The sequence below is a fragment of the Harmonia axyridis genome, chromosome 6 (genome assembly GCF_914767665.1).
Source record: "Harmonia axyridis chromosome 6, icHarAxyr1.1, whole genome shotgun sequence".
Lineage (NCBI taxonomy): Eukaryota > Metazoa > Arthropoda > Insecta > Coleoptera > Coccinellidae > Harmonia > Harmonia axyridis.
Window position 1 is genome coordinate 7,364,509 of NC_059506.1, and position 17,340 is coordinate 7,381,848.

At 33.7% G+C, this 17,340-nt stretch overlaps 1 protein-coding gene across 3 annotated transcripts in view; it reads left to right on the forward strand.

Moving 5' to 3' along the window:
• Positions 1-17,340, forward strand: part of LOC123682716 (inactive rhomboid protein 1) — a 267,242-nt gene that overhangs the window by 222,935 nt on the left and 26,967 nt on the right. For all 3 annotated transcript variants that reach the window (XM_045621474.1, XM_045621475.1, XM_045621476.1), the window contains one exon: positions 9,007-9,199. In XM_045621474.1, coding sequence (XP_045477430.1) covers positions 9,007-9,199 — 193 coding nt within the window. The remainder of the gene's footprint in view (positions 1-9,006; positions 9,200-17,340) is intronic.

Sequence of the window (17,340 nt, forward strand, 5' to 3'; positions counted from 1 at the left end):
CTCGTTCCTTCTGTCTATCAATTAAGAGTAAAATCGTTCCTTAAATAATCTTATTTATCGAAATAAGCCAATTTCTTCAACGACGATGTACTACTTCGAATGACAATTTGTTTGTTTGGATTCCGAATACTGACAGGAGAACTAAAATGGTGGTGTGTGACGTCATCACTAACAGAGCGTATTGAAGTCGATGATGAATAGATTTTTTTTTCGGTTGAGTATCTATCAAGGATTCTTTTGAGAGATTAAAAGAAATATAACTTTCTCTAAAATTATCATAAGTTTTTTCAGATATGTAGAGGGTTTTCGAATAACAAGTTTCATTTTAATATTAGGTGTTCAACTTTTTTTCCGCCGTTTTCCAATAGATGGCTGAAACGGTAAGTGGTAGTCGAAATAAATAGATCGAAGATGTCATACAATCAGCTTAGGTATTTGGAAACTTAACACCATCGAAATATTAATCGATTTGTGTCTACATCATTAAAGTTATTTTGTGCTTTAATATGAAGAAATCTGCGGCTGAGGTTCATTGAATGCTTTCAAATACCTATAGTGAGACCGATATTGGTGGAAGAACGTACCGAGAGTGGTTTCAATGCTTCAAGAATGGTGATTTTGACGTCGAAGACAAGGAAGAGAAAAGGTTTTCGAAGATGCAGAATTGGAGGCTCTACTCAATCAAGATTCGTGTCAAACGCAACAAGAATTGGCAGGATCATTGGGAGTGACGCAACAAGCCATTTCAAAACGCCTGAAAGTCATGGGAATGATTCAGAAAGAAGGAAACTGGGTGCCGTACGAGTTGAAGCCAAGAGATGTTGAACGGCGTTTGTTTGCTTGTGAACGGCTGCTTGGACAGCAAAGACGGGAGGGATTTCTGCACCGCATTGTGATTGAAGATGAAGAATGGGTTTATTACGATAATCCCAAGCTCAGAAAATCATGGGAATATCCCGGCCATGCTTACACGTCGACGGCCAAACCGAATATTTACGGTTCCAAGGTCATGCTCAGTATTTGGTGGGACCAGCTTGGCGTAGTGTTTTATGAGTTGTAAAAAACGACTGAAACAATCACAGGCGATCGTTATCGAACGCAACTGATGAATTGGTGCAGAATGTCCATTTGGCCGTCAACTTCTTGGTTTCACTTTTGAAGAAACATTGGCAAAACGTCAGGTCTCTTCATGTGTATTCATCCATGACCACCACGAAGATTATATTAGTTTTGAATATTTCTCAAATATGTCGTTTGTGGAAAGCTTGATTTCCAATATTGACGAGAAATCGACAAAACCCATGTCATCACTAAAGACTTCTGCTTCAATATTCCCAGTTATTCTTGATATCATACACGGTCTCGATTCTTCACATCACTAAATTATCCCAACAGCTTAAATCTTTTCCATTGCCTACCTAGAAGGTACTTCTCGACGACCCAAAAGTGCTTTTCGAATTTTCATCATTTTTGTGTAGTGAATTTTAACAATTTCAATGCGTTGTTGAAGTGTGTATCGGCCCATTTTCAGTAATGGGGTAGTTTTTACGTGATAAATATCAAATAATGACAGCTGCCCAAAAAGCAGTCTATTCGAAATAAAACTTTTATTGTCGAAGAGATGATCACAATTGACACCTTCAGGCTTTGCTCTGCCGAGTATGGAACAAGCGCTTAAATGCTCTTTCACCAAGTGAGTGCTTCGCTTGAATATATTGCCTTCGGTTTTCAAATTCTAAATATCTCAGAAGGAACAGTAAAGCAACAACAACAACAACAAGTACTTTATTGATAAGAATCAATAGGCCATCGACCGAGGTCCTTCAGCCATGTACAATTTATAAAAGAAAATATATATACATAAATACTATGAATTTTATCAACAACATTATTGTAAAAGTAAAATAGGTAAAAATAGGAAGAAGGTCTTCATGTGTTGAGGTATCTTAAGCTTTCGATTATAGTTGATGATGGAAATGTTCTTGTACTGTGGTGTGTTCGTTCACTTAGAAATAAGTTGTTTATTTATTCAGTTTGAGTCAGTATTTTGGAGAACCTTTGGTTAAGATGTATTATTCGTTCCTTAATTGGTTGAATCTCGGTTTTCTGATACAGCAACTCGTTTGGCGGATTGTGAAGCCTATTCAGTGGATGCCTCAAACGTGTTACAGTTCTAAGTGCAGATCTCTGGGCTATTTCCAACTTTCTCAATACTGTATCTTTACAGTTGGTGTATAAGGGGTGTCCGTACTCTATTATAGGTCTGCAAATAGTTTTATAGATTTTGGTAGCATTTTTCATTTTATGTGAGACTTCTGAAATGTTTGGCTCTAGCAATGGTCTTTTTCTTTATGATTTGGGAGTGTGCTTTAAGGTTTGCCTTATTGTCTATCAAGATGCCTAGGTATTTCGATTTATTGGGGTTGGGTTTAATGCGCCATTTGATGAACCATAAGTTGATTTTGTCAGCAAAATTTTGTAAGTTTTTAATACACTTTTCCAGAGATTTTTATGCGATATGAGGAGTTTGTCATCCGCGTATTGCAGCATGTAGTTATTTTGATTGACTTCAGGACAGAACAGTAAAACATTTTAAGGGATTTATTTCTTATTTTTTGTTTCGAATAATTTTTGCATAAATTTTTCAGTTTATTAATTCCCAGTATCTCTTATTTCTAGCACTTAGGGTCTATATCAAAAGAATCATAACACTTGTTGAGCAAATAACTAAAATAACAATATCTATATTTTATTGATTTATTATTTACCCTGCTCACTTTTAATTGTAAGGTGAAATTTAATTTCAGGGTTAATACTTCATTTATTTATTGTTTTAAAGAATTGTCATATGAGGCAACGTTTGGGGCAGTGCCCTTTTTCAAGCCTGTAAAATATATAAAAAACATCCTTAATAAAACATCACAATGTAACTAACAATAAACGTACAAGTATGTAATATAGATAAATTTCTTTCTATATTCTTTATATTGAATAGAGATCTAATTCCATATGTACAATCATTTCCTTCTTATTTAGATATTTATATACACAATCTATCTTTGTTTCAACAACTCATTTCGTCGGACGTTATGAAGTGAGGTTATGATGTTTAATAGAGTTGGGTGTTGGTCAACTTCGATATCTTCTTCTTTCTAATGTCCGGTTGTCTGTTTAATATTGGTCAGTAATGTGGAATAGATGTTATGTAATGTATGAATTTTGAGAATTCATCAAACAGAAAAGAAGAACCCATAACATACATACAAATTTCGTACATACCTACTCTATCTGAAAAGATAGAAAACATTACAAAACCATACAACAACATAAAAATAGCACACAAACCACATATTCAAATTAAAAATATATACAGCAAATTAAAATCACCGACACCAACGGACGAAACATCACATGTTGTATACAAGATCAATTGTAATGATTGTGAAGATGTATACATAGGGCAGACGGAACAAAAACTGAAGGACAGACTGAAAGGACACAAATATTCCAAGATACCGACTGCTCTATTTAAACACAAGACCACGCATGAGCACACATTCAATTACGAACAAACAGAAATATTAGACAGAGAACCAAACAAAAAATCTGGAGAATTTCTCGAAATGATACATATAAAACAACATGAAAATTCGATTAATGACAGAACCGACTTAAAGAATTTACATAACATCTATTCCACATTACTGACCAACATTAAACAGACAACCGGACATTAGAAAGAAGAAGATATCGAAGTTGACTAACACCCAACTCTATTAAACATCATAACCTCACTTCATAACACAACAACGTCCGACGAAATGAGTTGTTGAAACAAAGATAGATTGTGTATATAAATATCTGAATAAGAAGGAAATGATTATACATATGGAACTGGATCTCTATTCAATATAAAAAATATAGAAAGAAATTTATCTATATTACATACTTGTACGTTTATTGTTAGTTACATTGTGATGTTTTATTGAGGATATTTTTTATATATTTTACAGGCTTGAAAAAGGGCACTGCCCGAAACTTTGCCTCATATGACAATTCTATAAAACAATAAATATATTAAGAATTAACCCTGAAATCAAATTTCACCTTACAATATCTATATTTATTCATTACCTAAAATCAAGAAACAACACATTTCGTCTAATCCAAAAAACACTCTGTATATTAATACCCTATCAACTGGTACGTGTCAGGTGAACGGTAAGATAGTGCTCTGAATAAAAATGTTAAAAACCTGGGGTTTAATCGAAAGCCTCTTCGCTTTTCTTCTATCACGTTGATGTATATTTTTTTATCATTCTGTAGCCAGGTGAGGTCCCCGGTAAAAACAAAAGGGGAAACTCAAATGGATTAGCCGCGCTCCTACCCATAAATCCATTTCACCACCTGTAATTAAAAAGAGATTCAATTTGAAGCTGTGAGCGTCCCCCACAACGGCACATACCCCGTTGTCGGCAATGAAAGGGTTAATTGAATTGTGAACCAATTTCGGGTTTATTCTTTTGTCGAGGGCACGAACCGAAAAAAAAACCACTGCGGGATTTGCGAATTGGGACAAATATTTCTTCTTGTTTACAAGGGCGTAGAAATGGGTGGGTAATGAAGGTAATTACACTGAAAGAAATCCATATTTTTTTATTTGATAATAAAGCACCTATTTGAAGGTTATTTAATCACAACTAGTATAGCAGATTTATATTCAATATATTCATAATAGTTAAATTATGCATTCAAAAAAGTTTATTAATAGAGAATAAAATATTTGTTCACAAGGTATTTGATTATATTTGATATATTTCGGTGATAAATCATTTATATGAACTTACGTTATCTCCACAAATACATAAATTCATTATCAACAAATTTTCAACTGTTAGTTAACGAACATTTGCTATTCATAAATAAACTCTCACAAGAATTCAATAATTTATTCACTCAGAGAATAGGATTTATTAATAATTAACAAACTAACATAATTCTAGCGATCCAATCTGTGGAAAAGTTTAAGGACACATCCCTCAAAGAAAAACGCATCTCCTTGAAGGATCTGTCCTTGAACTTTTCCTTTGATTTGAATTTCCTTTTTAAACATAAATTCTGTATTAATTTGGGCTTATTGAACCACGCTTAGCACATCTGTACTGTATTTTGGGTTTAGATCGTTTGTACCTGCTTAGTTATTAGTGATGCAGAACAGCGGTTAGAGGGAACAGATGCGATCAAGATGACTAGGGTTCAAACCCGGATACTTCTTGGATATTTCTTCAGCATTATTAATATAAGTTATTCGTAAATAAATGAAGTGTAGATTATAATAAATGATGATTATTGGTGGGATTTCAAATAAATAATTTATTCCCATGGAAATAATATTTGTTTGTCCATTTATCCAATAAATGATTTATTAACCATAATGCATTTTCGATAATATCAAATGAACACTTCTCCCAGTGGACCCTCCCAAGATTTTCAAAATATGAAATTTTAGAAATCTCGCAAAGACGAAGAACGAAAATTTCTCCATGAAATGAACCAGCAATAATCATTTCACTTTCCTATGAATCGACACTTCAGTAAAAAATCGGACCCTTTACGGTTTATTAGGTTATTATCGCTTTCAAGATGAGTACTTTCATTGCACTACGAGCTCGTCTTTGTCCGAGGTTTATTATTTTCCTTTATCTATCCGCTTTCTCGGCATCGCCTTTTATTTGCCATCTGTGATGTTTGCATTCGTCATCGGTATACACTTACCCGTTGTTTTCGGTTTTTTGTATCATTCCCATCACAAAATTTCAATATGTAGTTATCAAAGAACTGAACTGAGTAATTCGCATCGAAAAATTGTCTGGGCCGTTTTTTACTATTTATTGTGTTTCATTCAAATTGCAATTTATTTGTGAAGACATCAGTTTTGAATTGACTATATCTACAGGGTGTTCCTAAATTGGAGTACAAATGAAAATGACAGATTTCTCGGACCATTGCAAGAAAAAAAGTCCTATAACATGAGTCCGCATACGCTTTGTTTTTGAGATACAGGTGTTAAAGTTCAAGTTTTTTATTCATAGCGCCTTCCCTTCATAAGATATTCAACTTGAATTGGTATAGATATTCCAATTTGAATTTTTTATCATGTGATATCCTAATTTTAAAGCAAATCTACTGGGTGATTTTTTTTTGGATGGGTGCTCGCTTCTTTCCTCCAGATTTTTTTTTTGTGGACCGCGGGTAGTTTGAAAAAATTTAAAAAGAAACTCTGGCTCAGTACTGCACTTTTCGGTTTGTTGTAGTTTGTCGTAACTGCAATCGATTTCGAGAAAAAAATTCAAACAGCTCTCTATTCTCAGGAAAATCCAAATTGTTATAGAGATCCAGTAAGGTAGCTGTGATAAATAAATTAATTATAAATTTTGGTACCTATTTATTTACCAACTCTCTAGCGAAGATTGATAAAGATTCGATAAACTGGTTAAGCATCACAAAAAAGTAGGACTACAAGAAACACCCTGTATCTCGAAAACAAAGCGTTTGCTGGGTCATGTTTATAAGCCATTTTATTTTTAATGTTATCCAAGGAATCTCTCAATTTCCTTCGTAACTCCAATTCAGGAACACCCAGTATAAGATAAGAATAATCGAATTGGTAATAAAAAAAAAATTATTTCGAGTAATTTGGTTCAAACTTCGTTATCAAACCTCTTTTTCTCACAATATAGTTTTGAGTAAACAATGTCGTTAAAAAAATTTTTTTTTCGATAACCCACCCCAAGAAAAAAAGATCTACGCCCTTGCTTGTTTACCAGCCATCTGATGAAACTCTCGACTTGGGTATAATTTTATTTCTTCTCCAAAGGTGCGGGAGATCCCCATGGTTTGCTCTCGGTGATGTAATTATGCTTAATTCGTTTCTTTCATCTTCGGAGACACGGTTGGACCAGCAGAAAATTAATCGTGATTAAGTGGAAGCGATTCACTGCCAGATGCTACCGGATTTTTTTTTTTTTTTTGGACAAGAAAATACTTAATTTTCTTGTTGATTATGTTACCTGAATATTTCTTAGATCAAAGGATATCGGAACATCAATCTTTTATTTCACTTATTATCTTTCGAGTAGGAATGGAGGAAATGGAGCAGAGGTCAAATTTACTGAATAAAATGGTGTTCTTTTTCATGCCATCCTCAAGGAAAAATGAAGAATCAATTTATATTATGATAGCTGAAGCTCGCAGTTCCACGCGCGCTCTGAAAATACGCATGCAGGGACAAAATCAAAATGAAGAATGAACTAAATAAGATATCACCATTCCGAAGTCGGGTAGCAGTGAATACCTATTATACAGGGTGGCCATTTGAAAACGAAACAGACGAGATTACAGACGAAATAAAGTTTTTCGATAGAAATGCTCGGACAGGTCGATTTCTGTTTCGAGGGGGACAACTTAAGATGTAGGTTACGGACGCATAGCGCTTCAACCCTTGCTGCTACAACCCCCACCCCCAATTTTTGAATAGGGAAGATGGGGTGAGTGATACCTCAATTTAAAGGTATTTTTATACTGATTTCAGCACAGTGATTGTATCTTCATTTTATGCATTAGTTCTCGAAATATTCATGCGTTAGTTAGTTAGGAAGGAAGCCACAGTCATGGTTGTTTTGAAGCTCAAAATGTCGATTTTTCACAAAACACTACAAGTGCCATGAAAACACCACTTCATTTTCAAATACTTAGTTAAGAATATTTCGAGAACTAATAAATAAAATGAAAAAACAATTACTGTGCTGAAATCAGTATAAAAATACCTTTCAAATGAGGTATCACTCACCCCATCTTCTCTATTCAAAATTTGGGGGTGAAGGTTGTAGTAGCAAGGGTTGAAGCGCTATGCGTCCGTAACCTACATCCTAAGTTGTCCCCCTCGAAACAGAAATCGATCTGTCCGAGCATTTCTATCGAAAAACTTTATTTCGTCTGTAATCTCGTCTGTTTCGTTTTCAAATGGCCACCCTGTATGTTAAAAAGATACAGAAAAAAAATTCTATGAAAATATATGACGAAATAGAAGAGATGAGAAGGAGGTGGTTGAACCAATACGTGATTCAGTTCTGAAAAGATTTCTTTTATCGATAGTTGTTAGATTACGCACGCTATCAATATTCCTAACTATCCCTGTCCAAGTCTAGATACGTAATGAGAATCGGAGAGCGTAGCTCGGTATTTATACACTAACCAGCGGTCACGCCACGCCCACTTCATTTGTACTAATAGACAATAGTAATAGTATCGTCTTCATTTTACATTATCTCTCAAAGTATGCGTCCAAATGAAAAAATTTGAGGAACAATGTTCTTCTTCATGAAATTACCCTTATGATGATGTAAATTTTAATATTGAGAATTCAAACGCTTGCCTCATAATGATGCTCGAAAATCACATTTCAATTTTCTATATTATTTTTATACAAAATGTCAAATTGTGACTTGTGAAGGATAGATATATGGTGTCGTGGATTTTTTTTTAAATCTACTCAAAACAATTTTTTTGTTGTACTTACGTATAATCAATCATAAATCCATCGCACACGTGAAAAGAATTTCGATAGCACTTTTTTCACCGACTTACTCCAGTTAAACTCACTTAGGTCCTGGTCCCGTGGGAATATATCGAGAAAATTTCGCCTTTGATATTCAAGCCTCAGGTTACCTTTCGATAGGTGGAAAAAAATTTGAAATTGATTCTATAGTTATTGAGCCTATTTACAAGAAACATATAAACAAACATAAAACAAAAGGTTACCTCTTAATAATATTAGTATAATTATAATTTCATTCTCAACTTCAAATTCTTAGCTTTGGAATTACTCAAACTTATTTTCGATACACTTGAATTTATATATTTTGCAACAAGTGTGGAAATTTCAGCTTTTCTTCATCACTTGAACCTTGCAGAATTGAAATAAATGAATTTTTTTCTTCATTCCAGACATTAACGAGACAGAGGCCAAGACCACGGTCGCAAAACAACCAATGGTCTCGAAGTTTTCCAGCTGATGTGCCTGCTCAGGAGCCAGCAGGCGAAGATGACACTTTCTTCGAACCGGCTGAAAGCGCAGTTCTTCCAAGACTGTCAGATGGTGCAGCAGACACAGTAGACGGTAGAGGATCGGGAGACATAGGTAAATACATACAAATATTTTTAATTCTATATGTTATCAATGAAAAATCATACTCGATTAACCATGTGGTAGCCCAAATTTCAGGGGTTATTTCAATGACATCTGTCATCTGAAGCGTTATATGTTGAGGTGAAGGTTAGCCATTCAACACTATGGTGTCATAAGAATAATTTAATGATCAATATCGATAAAACCGAATGCATCCATTTCACAATTATCCATAATGATCGTGAGCTGGTGATTCGTCATTTGGATAGTGCTATTCTATCTAAGAGTGGTACTAAATTTCTTGGCATTCACCTCGATAATAATTTAAAATGGGGTATGCACATTGATTCTGTATGCAAAAAACTGAACAGTTCTTATTTTGCCATAAATAGGGTGAAAACCCTACTTCCTTTAGAATCGCTTATAAATATATATTATAGCATGGTCTATAGCCACCTGTCGTATAATATTCTACTGTGGGGAAACTCTTCGGATGTTGGAAGGGCTTTCATAATACAAAAACGTATTTTACGTATGATATTCAGCATACCTCCACGTTCGTCCTGTAGACCCATATTTGTAGAAAACAATATTATGACCTTATCGTCAATTTTCATTTTGAAATGTCTACTCTATGTGAAGGAAAATGAGGGAAAATTCATACAATTGTCTAGTTTTCATAACTACGGAACCAGAAGTGAGAGAACATTGTATGTTCCCAAGCACAGAACAACAAAGTTAGAAATGTCTCCTATGTATCAATGTGTTAAACTATACAACCATTTGCCTCACAATATTAGTTCTCTTGTTTTTAGTAAGTTCAAGAAAATTGTTAAAAAGTTATTAGTGAATAGATGTTATTATACTGTAAATGATTACCTCAATGATGTAATAGTGATTAGTTGATTAATTTTTTTTTATCGTATGACTTATCCTATACATTTATTTCTCTCAGAGGATTAATAAATTATTATTATTATCATTATTATTATTATTGTTTATCTACTGCCGAACGTGTGAAAATATACTACAAAAATGAAGATTCTGCAGTAAGTACATATCGTGCATTATGGGCAGATATGATCGACATAATGTTCCATTTAAGCATTTAATTACTAGTTACTAATGTCTTTAGGCCCATTCATCATCCAAATACACGATCAATCGAAAATGTTGCTGCTGTGAGTGAAAGTATTGAAGAAGATCCAAATTTATCTATTCTTCGGCGCGCACAACATCTGGGCTTCCCTTACGGCACGCTAAGACGTATTTGGCATCTGGATTTTCACATCCAACCTTATAAGGTTCAGTTGACACAAGAACTGAAGCCAGCTGGCGATGGAATACGTAGAACTATGGGCTTGAACAGCAACGTTTAAATAACGATTTTTCGCGTCGAATTTTCTTTAACAACGAACCATATTTTTCACTCAATGGTTATGTGAACAAGCAATATTGTCGCATATAGAATAGTCAATCATCATTTAGTTGCTAACAGACCATAACATCCACAAAAATTCACTGTATGGTGTGCCATTAGATCTGTTCGAAAATGAAGAACCAAATGATTACCGTTTTTTTTTTTGGGCTTAAAACTAATTATGTGAAATTGGAGGGGATTGGGTTCCAGCAAGATGGTGCAAAAAGCCACCAACACGACTCGTTTTGATTTAATTGCAAGAAAAATTTCCAATACGCGTAATTTCTCAATTCGGCCATGTGAATGGCCGACAAGATCATGTGATTCGCTTTTGGATGTTTTTGTGGGATTATGCGAAGGCTTATTATGTTGATAAACTTCAGACTATTGACGATCCGAAAACTAACATCCGTCAAGTTATCTTGAGATATTTCCAGAAATGTGTCGACGAGTCATCGAAAATTACCTCACAAGGATCATCCTGTATGAAATCACGGGAAGATATTTAAATTATGTTTTATTTCACATATAATGGCAAGGTCCAAGCATTATATTGAAACAAAATTTGATCGATATTCTGAAGGGAATAGTGTTTTATCCACATTTACTTTCGGAACCACAAAATGGATTACCCTGTATAAGCGTCAGTGAAAAATATTATGACGATCCTACCAGAACATTTCTCAAAGTGAAATATTACTTATCATGGCTTCCAGCAATTTAAAACTATCGAAATAACTGTTTGTATCTTCATGAGCTCAAATTATCCATGGAATGAAGGAGACATTTGAGCTGCTCTTGTAAAAGAAATATGGATTGCTATTGCAATCGATCGACTGAATAAATTGCTTGGGAAGTATAATTGGATGAATACTCTTTCTTTTGTGTGCAATTACAGTTTGTGTTGTACAGTAGAATGTTTTGAAATTTGTGGTTGGTTATTCATTCAGAATGAGTACTTTTATTTCGAATGAAATTTAACTATAAATGAAAAATACTCTGCACTTGATTTCGGGGTATGTTTTACATTCTCAAAAAAAAAAGTGAAAACCAATATACCTATCATATTGCACTTCTTAATGCAAAGTATGGAACAAATTCATTTTTAGCTAAACATACCATTTTAAGAAATAATCCTGAAACACGTCGATTTTTTATTTCAATTTGCCGTATTTTGAAATAATAATCTAATGAACAGGGTGAATTACTTTCGAGTTATGACCTCACCGCCGCTTTTTTTTTTAATGGAACACCCCCATTTTGTCTCAATTTTCCGGTTACTCTAGCTGAGCTGATTCCAAAAATGTATCACATGTTGATTCCAATTGGTACAGGGTGGACAAAAATACAATAGTTTTGTGTGTGCTCATAAAGTAACACGTAACATTCTTTATTAGTGAAATTAACAATATTATCAAAAATACTTATTGTCTAGTTTGTTACATTTTTAGATTAATAAAAATGAGCTGTTTCCAAACATGTTTGGAACTTGTGGTCTAGCAGACAGAATATGAAAGAAATTATTTCTCTTCAATTTAAAAAAAACATAGTCGTCTAGTTTTTTGTGAAATGACATTATTTGTTTATTGCCACTAGACTATAAGTATTTTTGACAATATTGTTAATTTAACTAATAAAAAATGTTACGTGTTACTTTATGAGCACACAGAAGACTATTGTATTTTTTTCCACCCTGTACCCATTTGAATCAACATGTGATACATTTTTGAAATCAACTCATCTAGAGTATTCGGATAATTGAGACAAAATGGGGGTGTTCCATTAAAAAAAAATGACGGTGACGTCAATACTCGAAAGTAATTCACCCTGTACAGGGTGGGCAAATTTCGATGTTTTAGCACTACAACTTTTGAACCAGAGGAGATAGACAAAATCTGATACCCACTTCTCGATCTCTTTTTCTGAGAAACTAACAAGGGTAGTATTCATTTTTGGCCACCTTATTTTGTTTTCGAGTTATAAGCGAAAATTGGAAAAATGGCGATATCGAAAAACATTTATATCTCCGCTAATACTGATGATAGAGCTCTGAAATTAAAACATTATTCAGGCACTTTTTTACGTAGAATCCAGTGGCGTGCTCGTATTTCCAAAAGGGTTTTTAATTACGAAGCTATGACCCAAAGTTATGTTTTTTCAAATGTGAACACTAGATTTTTGTGTCATTTTCTGAAAGCTTGATTTTTCCTGATTTCAAAAATATATAACATCGTATGATTCGGATCAATATAAATAATAGAAAATGGCCAAAAACCTCTTTTCACCTAAGAGTCTCAATATTTCTATGGTTTCAACTGTTGATGAACACAGAAAAATTGAGCTTTCTATAACAAGAGCAGTGTCCTTCCGTCAATCTGATTATTTCTATGCTTTTCACTTATTTCTACAAAATTCGAATCTAGATATGTTTTATAAATTTTTTTATCTAAAGATTGATTTGGAAATAACGAAGAAACCACAAGATCGAATTTTTCAATCGAAAGAGTTGTATTGAGATGCATGTATCAGGAGATTATTTACATAGGTCTCCAGAATCAATACACACAAGTACCAATCCATTTTAAACAGCATATGAAACAATGCATATATGATTGAACTTTTAATTACGAAGGGACAAACAAGAAATAATATTTAACCTAATAATGATAACAATTGCACAATGCACAGTCGACACCTCTTCTCGATATTTCAATAGATGAATATTTGAAACTGTGTTCAAGCTACCTAGGAAACTTTTTCCAAGTTCGTTTATCTTTTCGAAACTATTTGTATAAAATAAATATGTAGGCTTGGTTAATCGATCGTCTAGAGGTATGATTCGATTACCTGGCCTTTCGTCTTTTCTCCGTGACTTTGTTGGATTTATAATAATTAAACTCTTTTGAATTATTCACATCTATTTACAAAGCCACAATTATACAGTACAAACTCGGTATTGGGAAGATCTTAATTACGTCTTAATTACAAGTTTCCCACTACGGTACTGAATTTCGTCTTTAACACGTTTAATTGTTTACTCGAAACGTCTTCGTCGTACTTCAAGATTTCGGTCGTCTCGTCTTTAACTTGTTCGCGACTCGTCTTAATCTAGTCCGCGAACCGTCTTTTCGTCTTACGTCTTAAGTTGACCGACCGAACTTGTCTCGTCTTTGATTTAATCTTAACTGTTCCCGTCTTCGGCTTAACTTGAACTGTTTCCGTCTTCGGCTTAACTTGAACTGTGTTCTCTGTCGATTGGAACTACCCTGTCTCGGTTTGACCACACCCTTAGGGGAAGGTACCATCCATCTCCTAGTCCAATGCAATCTTTTGCCTTACCGCCCCCAAAGATCTTCGCGGATTCCTGGAATATTCTAGAAGGACAAGAACCTGAGAAAAAACATGTGAAACACATGTGGCATGACCGTATTGTCTTCGAACCTTATCAACCCCCCAATAAATCTCTTAAGTTTTACCACCGACTTATGACATTCTTCGACACCCCGAAGAATAGCACATCCTTTCTACATTATGTACAATTCGTTCCCTGTAAATCTATTGAAACTGTCATGCCCTCGACATTAAAAGAAACTAATAGGTCTCCAACGCATCCGGTTGACCATCTCAATTATTTACAGGGAACAATAAACTGGATCCTACAAATATAGATTCGAATTTTGTAGAAATAAGTGAAAAGCATAGAAATAATCAGATTGACGGAAGGACACTGCTCTTGTTATAGAAAGGCTCATCAACAGTTGAAACCATAGAAATATTGAGACTCTTAAGTAAAAAAAGGTTTTTGACCATTTTCTGCTATTTATTTTGATACGAATCATACGATGTTATATATTTTTGAAATCAGGAAAAATTAAGCTTTCAGAAAATGGCACAAAAATCTAGTGTTCCCATTTGAAAAAACATAACTTTGGGTCATAGCTTCGTAATTAAGAACCCTTTTGAAAATACGAGCACGCCACTGAATTCTACGTAAAAAAGTGCCTGTATAATGTTTTAATTTCAGAGCTCTATCCTCAGTATTAGCGGAGATATAAATGTTTTTCGATATCGCCATTTTTCCAATTTTCGCTCATAACTCGAAAACAAAAGAAGGTGGCCAAAAATGAATACTACCCTTGTTAGTTTCTCAGAAAAAGAGATCGAGAAGTGGGTATCAGATTTTGTCTATTTCCTCTGGTTCAAACGTTGTAGTGCTAAAACATCGAAATTTGTCCACCCTGTACATTATATTTTTATTTTAAAATACGTTAAATTAAAATAAAAATCGACGTGTTTCAGGATTATTTCTTGTCTGTTTAGCTGAAAATGCATTTGTTCTATACTTTACGGACACAGTGAATATTCGGAGGAGATAAAATTTATATAAAACTTTTATGACCCAAATATCTATACCCAATTCCATAAGAATCGGTCAGAAGTTCTCGTGATATTGAGGTCCACAGAATCATTATATTTAGAAACCATTTCGTTTTGAATTTTTGTATTTATCACGTAAATGGTAGAATTATCATTGTGACATCATTAATGAATAAATAATTTGAGTGGTGAATAAAAACTAAATGCTCCATGAATAAGGACTGCTTATTACTTGAGAAACGTATATTCAAAAAGGTTATGGGCTTAGTGTCACTATAGCTGCAAAATATCTCAAATCTTTTGAAAATATTCAATTTCAAATAATTTTTATTATTTTTAAGCGATTTTACATTTTCGAGAATATTTGCAATCGGGGTGGAGTGTTGAACTTTTGTAGTTGCCATGAAAATGGGAAAATTGAAAACTGTAACTGAAATACTTTAAGTGGTCAATAAAACATAAAAAATCCATGAAAAAGACTGCCTGTTACTTGGGAAACATATATTTTAAAATTTCATACCTATTCCATATAGTCAAACCGATTTTTTTAAAAACCGAACTAGCAAGATATCGAAAGTCAATCAATACTGCGCATACGAAAGGCCTGAAAGATATATGCAATTAGCTGCGTTCGGACTCGAATATCCATATCGAATTTCATCAAAAGCAAAACTCGAACTATTGAAGTCTCGGGTGTCCACTACCGGAACACGTAAATTTCAATTAGGATAGAATTGTAAAAAATAGGACGGTTACAAAGGGTTGCGGGCTCATAGATTTTCAAGAAATGAAAGTTAATTGGATTGGAATTGTCCTGAATGCATTTTGCAAATGAAATTTTAAATTGAGAGAAACAAAATTTTTTCATCCCGAAATTTTTCACAGAGCTTCCCTCTATCTTCAGTAGAATCGATAGCAATATCTATACAGAATACAAAGTCTTTCTTCCATTCAAATGAGTATTGATTGAAAATTATATTAGCTGTAGCGGTGAATGGTAGTCAAAATAAATAGATCCTAGATGTCAAACAATAAGGAATAAGCTTAGGTATTTGTAAACATAACGCCATCGAAATATTAGTTGATTTTTGTCTGCATCATAAAGATATTCTCGATTATTCTCCTCATATAGCTCTGGACTTCCCTCACTGAAAAATATAACTGTGAATGAAGTAGAGATCCCTGAAACACATAGGTTGAAATACCTTGGTATAGAAATAGATGAACACCTGAAATGGAAGGAACATGTTAATAACCTAGTAAAGAAACTACGGTTGTTTCTATATCAGTTTAATATAATGGCTAGATATGTGACGAGTACGAAGCACCTTAAGATGATATATTATGCTTTGGTGAAATCGCAGTAAAATCGAAATAAATTACTGGATCATAGGATGGGGCGGTAGTTGCTGCAGAAACTTAAAATGGTGCAAAAATGGATTTTGAAAATTATATTCAAGAAGAAACTTACCTTTCCGACTGAGCAGATATGCAGGGTGGCCACTTTTTTAATGGGATTGTATTGGTAACTTTTAAACCATAAGAGTTAGAAGGTCGGTCAAATGAAGGAAAAGTTGCATGCATAGAAGCATTATCAAGCAGTTCAAACAAATCGAGATTATCAGGGCCGGTTATTGAGATATCATAAGAAAATTAAATTATGTCATTTTGATTTTTCTTTTTTTGCCACTTCATTTCAAATATCATCAAAAACTGTTACAGGAATTTTTTATTCGACAGTGAATTATCGTCAATTTGACGTAATCAGATTTCGTATCCAACGTTTCGTACTCTCTGGGCCACCCTCAACCTCATTTTTTTCAATACGGACCTGCATATTTTATGACATTTTTCGAAATAACTTTTAACGCTGAATTCAACGATATATCATACAATGTCATTCAAAGTAGATTTTCAGGTGATTTTGACCCTTATCCAATTTTCTTTGGGTCGGATCTGTATTACCTTCATTGATACCTTCATTTAGTTCAATTAACAACATGCAATATGCAATAAATTTTGATAAGAAAATCAACTTACCCATCTTGAACTAAATGGAACATATTAGAATCAAAGCAAATGACCAGTATACTGGTTTCTTGATTCTTCTTTTATAATAATCATTTAAATATTTCAATTCATAATAATTAAACGAAAGTATCATTTAATGAAAGAATAATCAAATGATTATTCGAAAGTAAATGAAAATTAATGAAGTAAGTGTTCGAAATGTCCACCATTTTGTAATGCACTTTACGGTTCTGGAACCCATACTTTTTATACATTTGCTTGTTTGGTCTCCTTGAATATCTTCCAAAACATTCTCAATTTTCTCGCGAGGTATCACTATTGTTGT